The sequence below is a fragment of the Papaver somniferum genome, chromosome 4, assembly GCF_003573695.1.
Source record: "Papaver somniferum cultivar HN1 chromosome 4, ASM357369v1, whole genome shotgun sequence".
NCBI lineage: Eukaryota > Viridiplantae > Streptophyta > Magnoliopsida > Ranunculales > Papaveraceae > Papaver > Papaver somniferum.
The window spans coordinates 36,203,565-36,211,905 of NC_039361.1; the positions used below are offsets into that span (position 1 = coordinate 36,203,565).

General features: G+C 36.4%; 2 protein-coding genes across 4 annotated transcripts; one reads left to right on the top strand and one right to left on the bottom strand.

Annotated features, from left to right (window-relative positions):
* The first annotated feature begins 578 nt into the window (after window positions 1-578).
* On the top strand, window positions 579-3,132 carry LOC113275147 (glutathione S-transferase 2-like). Its single transcript, XM_026524589.1, has 9 exons — window positions 579-728; window positions 834-930; window positions 1,029-1,085; window positions 1,192-1,277; window positions 1,383-1,454; window positions 2,113-2,166; window positions 2,281-2,356; window positions 2,505-2,566; window positions 2,780-3,132. The coding sequence occupies exons 1-9, from the start codon at window positions 711-713 to the stop codon at window positions 2,942-2,944; spliced, it is 687 nt and encodes a 228-aa protein (XP_026380374.1). The 5' UTR covers window positions 579-710; the 3' UTR covers window positions 2,945-3,132.
* Window positions 3,133-4,272: 1,140 nt separating this feature from the next.
* Window positions 4,273-6,565, bottom strand: LOC113275148 (uncharacterized protein At4g22758-like). Of its 3 annotated transcripts, none has more exons than XM_026524592.1 (4): window positions 6,187-6,565; window positions 5,811-6,021; window positions 5,013-5,300; window positions 4,273-4,858 (listed from the first exon to the last, which is right to left on the bottom strand). In XM_026524592.1, exons 1-4 carry the CDS (start codon window positions 6,202-6,204, stop codon window positions 4,836-4,838), a joined length of 540 nt encoding a protein of 179 aa, XP_026380377.1. In that variant the 5' UTR covers window positions 6,205-6,565; the 3' UTR covers window positions 4,273-4,835. The 3 variants fall into 3 exon arrangements, with proteins under 3 accessions (XP_026380377.1, XP_026380375.1, XP_026380376.1); XM_026524590.1 differs by having other exon boundaries at window positions 6,095-6,565; XM_026524591.1 differs by having other exon boundaries at window positions 5,009-5,300; window positions 6,095-6,565.
* Between the last annotated feature and the right edge of the window lie 1,776 nt (window positions 6,566-8,341).

The following is an 8,341-nucleotide window of genomic DNA, read 5'->3' on the forward strand; positions in this document are numbered from 1 at the left end:
ATTATTTATATATATAATTATGTATTTATATAACAAAGTTAAGTGTTTCGATCCTAAAAATTAGAAAATAGTGCTACATGTGTATAAATTTCAAAAGAAAATGAGAAATTGTATGTTTATACACATCGAAGGTCAAACAATTATCACTATTAAACACATGGCACAATCAAAATACATTCTTCGAACAACACATGCCCAACCAAAAATATATGTGATGTCATTTCCAATTACAAAATCCTAATAAAGACTTAAATGATTGATCTAAATGTTTGTCTTTCTTCATTTAGTTAATAATAGTAAAAATAAAGGAATAAGTTTAAATGAAAATGGAAAAAAAATGTTCCAAACACAAGTCATCGGTGCGTCCAAATAAGAAGCGTGCGAGAAGCGCATATTGATGCGTCGGACACGCGTAGTGTCAGCGTCTAACGCGCGTCCTGCGTCGGACGCGAGTCGGACGCGGACACGACCCCAAAAACGGAGCGTCCGTGCATGAACAATTCTATAACCGTTTAGGCATAAATATTAGTATACAATTTTTTTCTTATTTTTTTTGTCGGCCCGCACTTGTTTAGCAGTAATCTAGTTTTTTTTATTAAAAATCAGTGTCCATGTTGTTTGGTACACCCACCTAACTCAAAGTTAAATGATACAGTACTGGTCAAAAGTTCACTGTTTCTTGATTTTTAACACCATTATTGAAGCTCATCATGGACCCAAATTTACAGGTCCAAAATTTCCAAGTTCTGTCATATAATTTGACTTCTTATTGTTTACTTTATGCTCCTCAATCTATTTTAGGAGCTAATTATTTCTATTTCAATTTTGTGCAGGAAATATCATCATCTGCACCAGAAAAAAAACTCATCTTGTATTCCTGCTGGGGGAGTTCTTGCTCATGGCGGGTTAGATTCGCTCTACACTTAAAAGGTTGGATCCAATTTACTAAATTTGGTGTGGGTTTTGATAATTTGATGTAAATTTGGAAGTAGAAGTATTAACTGGGTGATTTCAATTTTTACTCTCAGAGCTTCCTTATGAGTACAGAGCAGTTGATCTTAAGAAAGGAGAGCAATTTAGTCCAGGTTAAGTCAAAAAAAATTCCATCATCAATTAAGTAATTAATAATCAAGTTACAATTAATATTAATAATTAATCATATTCCATACACGTGTTGCGTTGAATTTGCAGACTTTGATCGGTTAAATCCACTTCATTTCGTTCCGGTCTTGGTGGACGGCGATCTGGTGATTGCAGATTCATTTGCAATCTTAATGGTTAGTAATTATCGTTACAGTCTGACTATAAGAGATCATGGGTTCAAATCCCATATATTTGAACAAGCTTCTTACTAGATTGTTGTTGTTGTGATGGGCTCACAGTATTTGGAAGAAAAATATCCCCAAATTTCACTCTTGCCAAATGATCTAAAGCGAAAGGCTATTAATTTTCAGGTAGGTTGGAATGTTGTTTTTGCACTGTCTAGACTTCAAGTGATGACGGTACTTGACTTGCATAATATTTCTATTTGTTATAGCTGGGGGTTTTCCGAAGAAAAAAAATCTTGTAATATGCAGCATATTTAGAGTTTCTAATGCGTCTTCCCGTACGGATAGGTGAAAAATATTATTAGGCATTCTTGGATGAATTTCTGCATATCACGCGAGCAGTGGGCTTTAAATAGAATTCCTTCCTTTTTGTACACAGCTAGCTAGTTGATAGCTGAAAAATAGGATCCCTTACCACCACTTTTTGAGACAGTAAAAAATACTCAACGAGGGCTGCATTTTGCGGGAGTTATGTTTTCTCGCAAAGATTACAATCTTTACCAAATATTGAGTTGATTTCAGAATTCTACCCGTATTATATTGGAGAAAGACTGAATTTTCCCTTAGCATGATGACAAATGGAAAGTAGTTTATCATTGCAGCAACTCATGACTGCAAAGTCTAGTCATCTGCGTATCAGAGTATTAGGAGTCTCTCTTAGAGAACATTTCATAGCCAGAGTTATTTCTGTCCGTTACAATTGATTTGACTTCCATATGCTAGTTATCTGTTGATTATGTTAACTGCATACTTGAACTTGCTAAAATAGAGTCTTGTGTTACAGGCAGTAAGTATTGTCAGCTCCAGTATTCAACCTCTGCAGATGATGCGAGTGGTGGTAAGCCTCTATTAGCACTTCATATCCGCTCATTTGGTCCTTTATCACTTACTGTACAAAACTAGTCTGTTGAAATTGTTCCATCTTTCATTACTTTTTCTCTCATATCTGCAGCTGACCATTGAGGAAAAAGCTGGTCCAGGAGAGGGACTATCATGGGCTCAGCAACATATAGAAAAAGGGTTTATAGGTTAGCATATATTTTTCCCTGTTCTGCATTTCCGCTACCATTTGGTTGTAGCCGGTCAGGAGCTTAAACCTGAATATGTTGTGGTAAAAGAGTTGTCATTAGAATTATGAATCGAGTTGTCTTCTCAAAACTTACACTTTATATACAGCTCTAGAGCAGTTGTTGAAGGACGTCTCTGGCAAATACGCTATTGGAGATGAAGTACATATGGTGTGCTACTTCCCATTCTATTAATTATTTTTGTGACAAAAGGATCATAATATGGTCTCTTAATTAGGGGATTTAGGATGCCCTATTAATATTGATTCTCTGTTGTTACTGCATTATGCTTTTCCTCCAAGGTAATGATAATCCCTTAAGTTTTTAACTGATAATATTACCTGCGCTGTACGACTAAGAAAGAGGTGTTTCCCTATGATGCAGGCTGATGTTTTTTTAGCTCCACAAATTGGTAATGCTATGAATAGGTTCAAAGTTGATATGTTGAAGTTTCCTACTCTGACTAAGATATACGAATCATGTAAAGTTCTACCAGCATTTCAAGCTTCTTTGCCGGAACGCCAACCTGATGCTGCTGTAAGTATCTAGGCTTTGTTGTATTTGATTGTTGTTGTAAAAGTTTCCACTTGTGACCAACCATATGCAAATGTATGGACCTGCAATAGCTGCTTAAATTTTACCAATAAAGCTTGAGCGTCTCGTTTTGAAACTTCTACAATGCCAGCTTTACAGTTGTTGTAGTTATTGGAAAGATTAGTTTCAATTTTGAAGGTGTTTATCCTTCTCTGGTATGTATTCTTACCGGAAGTGTCAGAATATACCGGTCCATGAGTCATTCAACACATCGCACCTCAAGTTGAGCTTTCCTAGTTCACAAATTTATCAGATAACTAAAGAAGTGGTTCATGATAGCTGGCGTTTAGTTTTTAAAAGAAATTTGTGTGAAAAATAATCATAAAGACCTTATTTAGACATGTAAGTTGAGTGAGTAGCATCATGAAATTCAGGTTCTACAAGACCTTATTTAGACATATAAACACTTCGACTAGTCTTTTATTCTCAAGAGAAAAAGAAAAGAACAAATTGATGAGTGTAAGAGAATAAGTTTTTTTGTTTCTTTTATACGCGAGAAGAAGTGAAAAAAGTGAGCATAGTTGCAACTGAGATGCCGGAGGAAACTGCTAAATCAACTACATCAATGGTGGACTCGTGATTTGCTGTGTAAATGCTGTTTTTACATAACTTGGGAACTTTTGTTCTGAGTATCCAGCGCCTTAATGAAGTCCAGTTTAAAAGAGATCTTGAGATCTTTTAAGCATGGGTAGTTTTCAAGTACCCACTACCTGCATGTAAAATTTTTTGTTTACAGCCCGTTTTCCAAATGCTTAAAATTTCAATGTTTGTAAAATTATGACCGTGACATTTTTTAACATTCCAAATTTGCAATGCTAATTTTTCTGTTTTTGTTGTGTCGAAGTAACATATCCCTCTCTCCTTTATTCACAACTGAGCTTTTCAAAATTGGAAAACTCCTAAGATTAGTAAAGAGAAACAGTTTATGGTCCTCAAACCCGAAGTACAAATTGGTGGCCATGCTGGTCCTCTAAATGGATCTCCCAGTGTGTATCACCATCACCCTATTGGATAAGCGCTATAATTGCTACTATTTCATTTGACACCTTCACTAGCAGTCATTAAGAGGGGTAGGCCGTTCCACTAGATTGCTGGAACTGACAGTTCTTGTATAATTCAACACTGTAGATCCGCGGTTAGTCAAGCCGACATGGTTTCATCCGGGGATCATTAAACTATGCAAGATGTTTCGAAATACAAATCACGAAATTAACGCGTGTAACCCTTTGTTTAAGTAACACTAAAAAAAACAATAGAGCATTTCATATTTTACAAAGTTGGTAAAAAGATGGTGATTGACTAGTGTATACTATTACAAGACTAAGAGGAATTAGACAATAAGAAAAATATAAGAGTATTAGTTAGGAAGACCTCTTTTCATGTCATAAAATTTAAAAATTGGAGCATTGGGAGATATTCTCCAACAATGATGCTTGCTCTCCTGTAAAACCAACAATGAAGAATCAAACTCAATAGGGGCTCGACTGTCTTCATTCTTTACTTGGCCGACTTTCACCGTCCTATGTTTTCTCTAATCTTTTTGACTTTCACAGAATACATGACATCCCCTATATTTAACATAGCCTTGCATTTTCCAGACGTGTGAAAGTGATGTATAAAGATTTTTTTTTTATTAACTTTAATCGTGTGACGAACAAATTTTCCTGTGAAAGCTAAGTGCAACTATGCCCGCATCATTTACAGCCAACGGTCAGATATGCTGCGAGATTTTCCATGGTAGGTCGAGAATTATTATTTTCTATCAGGAGCTTCCGTGACTCCTAGTTGCGCTGGAAAAAAGGTGCAGTCACAACCCAGAAGATCACTGGAAACCGGCGCAGTCTTGTTAACTCTCAACACAACAAAAACCTGAAATAATAACAAAATATATTATCCCTTAAATTTGTGAAGGCTTGCTTAATACTGTACATGCTTGGATTATACATAAATAAGGGGTGACTAAAAATATCCCAGGTAAGAAAATGAGAGTTCGATGGAAGTGGCGGTTATCGACTATACATACAACCGAGGAAGACCTTCCAAAGCTTTATCGACCTTCTTCCAAACTTATTAAATGTTCGTGCTACAAGAGAAGAGAAAAGAAGAAAGGGCGGTGGAACATCGATCGTGTTGTTCGAACTTGAAGGAACAACTTCCGGAGCAGAATGGGAATACGGAAGCATGAGTCTTGTATGGTCGGCTGATCTGTCACCATCGTTGTAAGTAAAGCTACTGCTACGGCTATTGCTGTTAGTTCGTAAATAAAAGCTTCTGGTTCCAGCATCTCCTATCTTCAGCGTCTTATTTATACCTTAATGAGAAAAATAAAGAAAAGAAATCAACAATGATCTCGAAGCAGAGCAGATTTCCTTTAGGTGGTGCAGAGGATTCAGAGACATATCGAAAATACAGTTTGGACATGCAAAATTACGTTTCCGAACCCTGAATCCTAAAGAACACTTGCAGTGCTCTCATCTGATATGCAATGTTCAGACGCTATAGCTCTAAGATTTGAATGACACTAATGAGAGGCCCCAGGCAGACAGATCATTGTCTTGGTTGCGAGCCTTGCCTTATTATCCGCTGTTCTATCACTAACATGTACCACGTAGTGATGTAGACAAATTTGGTTGAATGAGTTTAAATTACATATCCTAAGAATCCAGAGTTCCAGTTGAACAACCCAATTTACAATTTCTTCAGAAAGAGCTAGGAGCTAAGCCGAAATTTTCAACTAAGTTCCCCAAATAACAGAATTAGCGAAGTTTCAAAAAAGATGCACTAAAATGAAAGAGGGAGAGAAGATTCAAATTGAGCTTACTTTCAAGACTGAAGTGGGAATGATGTAATTCAAAATCAGCTACTGCCGTAGCCTTATCCAAGTAAGGCCGCCTTCCCTCTTCGCCATATCGATCCACAACAAGTTTAATCGTTTCCTCAACACTAGCTCCCAATCGGACCATAGCTCGGACTGGTCCAGGACTACCTTCAACTGTTACATTGACTATCACCTTTGCGTCCTTCTCATATTTCTACACACACCAAAAATTTCTACAAGTCACAACAACAATCCAAAAAATTCCACTCAAGGTAATACAAAATTACCTCAGAATTCAACGAAGACGTAAAGGGCGACGCAAGAACATCGGTGCACGTAAGGGGCCGATGCATTTCGGGGTAACTAGTAGTCCCATTACCAAAAGAAATTCCAACATTCCAAAAATTCGGTTCTGATTTGCAACGCTGTAAAATTCCAGTTGGTTTAGGGGGAGGTTTTGATAACCGTGGTGTTGCTGCAGGCTTTCTTCTTCTGCAATTCGACGACGAAGAAGATAAAGAAGAAGGAACTGGAAGTTTAGCTTTTTGTCTAGCTGAAGAAACTCTCTGCTTACTTTTTCTTTCTGTCATGGAATTTAAGTTTAAAATTTTCATACAAGAGATCAAAGAGATAAAAAGAAAACAACAAGGCTTTTATGTTCAATAGAAGTTAATTCTTGGAGGGACAGTGAGAGAGACAAATGAAAGTGTGAAGAAGTTGCTTAGAGAGAGAGGAGGCTGTTGGTTGCGTCAGATTTGTGCTTGCCAAAATCTTAAGTGATGCCTTTGATTTCTCTGCTTTTAAAGTAATCTTCCAAGATTCTGATTGGTTCTTTTAATTATTATATAAATCTTTAGAGGAATTTTTATTAGACAGTGTGGAATAATCTAAACCTTTGATTTAGGTAGAGAAGATTATGTTTTAAGACAATTACGGTAGTTAAGATCTAATGGTCTCAATTTTTGTCATGAAGATTTTCTTTGACCTTTTTGAAACTACGGCTGAATTGGGTTGACTGGTAGAACCAAAAACTAACCCTTAGATTTGCAAAAGTTTATTAAGGTTTGGTCTGATTATTAGTTAGAGATTCTAGTCGGGGAAGCATAATATCAGTGAAGGTTTCTACTACTAGAATTGTTCTAGCAGTAAAGTCAAAGAAAGTCAGCACTGAAAACGATATAAGCAAGCAGTGTAAATTAAACTAATTACAACAGAAGTGGTTCTAGCTGAGGTGCAAAAACCTTGAAATCTTGACAAATTTTCATCTTAACATTTTTAGATGCTTTGAGTAAAGAACAAATATACCAATTTGGTGTTTATGTTATTTGGGTCGGGTTTTGAAGAAAAGTTTGATTAAAGGTTTTACTAAATTTGTACAGGAAAGAAAAACAAAAGAAAGCATGTGAAAGAATCACTTATTATCAAGAAAAAGAAAGAGATAAGATACCCATATGAAACTTATAGAAAAAAATCTAATTTCCGAAGAAAAACCTCAAGTACAGCAAGAAATAACCATACATCTGTAGTTAACAGAGAACTGCACGTCAAGAAATCAAGTATAGGCAGGGCAGATAATTTGGATGTTTTTCTTTCTAAATGAGTGAAAATAGAAATGGGTAATCTGTTTACTTGTTTTCTTGATCCTTCCCTTTTCACCCTATGCCATATAGCTTCTATCAAAGTTCTTTGGATCCTTAACAGATGAAAAGGTCTGGAACCGTAGTAAGTATCTTGCTATATTACAAGAATAAAATAGTTTCGGGTAATAGCAAACAACTACCGTGTACAACTGGTTCCTTTAAAGAGGTTAGAGGTTCGAGTTTCTGTCATAGAAAAATATAGTCACTACATGACCTTTTCATATCTGAGGATTAAATGAAACAAGCGCACATTGGTAGTTTTTTCTTCTTTTTATTAATGACAAATTCTAGATGTGGAGAATTTCAGTTTGTGGCAATGGGAAGCTTACCTCTCTAGTTGGCAGGAGATTGAAACTCAGAAGCATGTGACCATCCCCTTAGGATCTGCCAGAAATCACATCAAAATGTTACTTAACCAAAACAAGTATGAATAAAAGAGAATTGATAAATGCAGATGATACAATCAGACTCCAATGGATGCTGTTTAATAGAAATGGCAACCTATGATACCTGACAAGACAAACCTCAAGCTACTTTTGCAGGAGGGCGAAAACTACGTGAGCTGGTCAAATGACTCAGAACCCTTCACTATGAAGATAAACCAGTTAATGACTATTGGTATATAGTAGGAAAAACACGAGGCTTTCGGGTATCTATAACCTATGGGTAAAGATGTATGACAGTCGGGTTCACCAGCCTCAGCAGCAAGAACTCTTTCAAGTTGAACCCTTCCAGATGCCACCATCAATCCATTCCTCCATCAAAATTCTAATATAAGTTAGCATATAAGAATACCCAATCAAGTTCAAACCAAATGCAAACGAGAGCTACAATATCTCAAGGTCGACATTGCAACCTACTCTCCAGCTGCATCCTGGTACCATAATCTTGGTT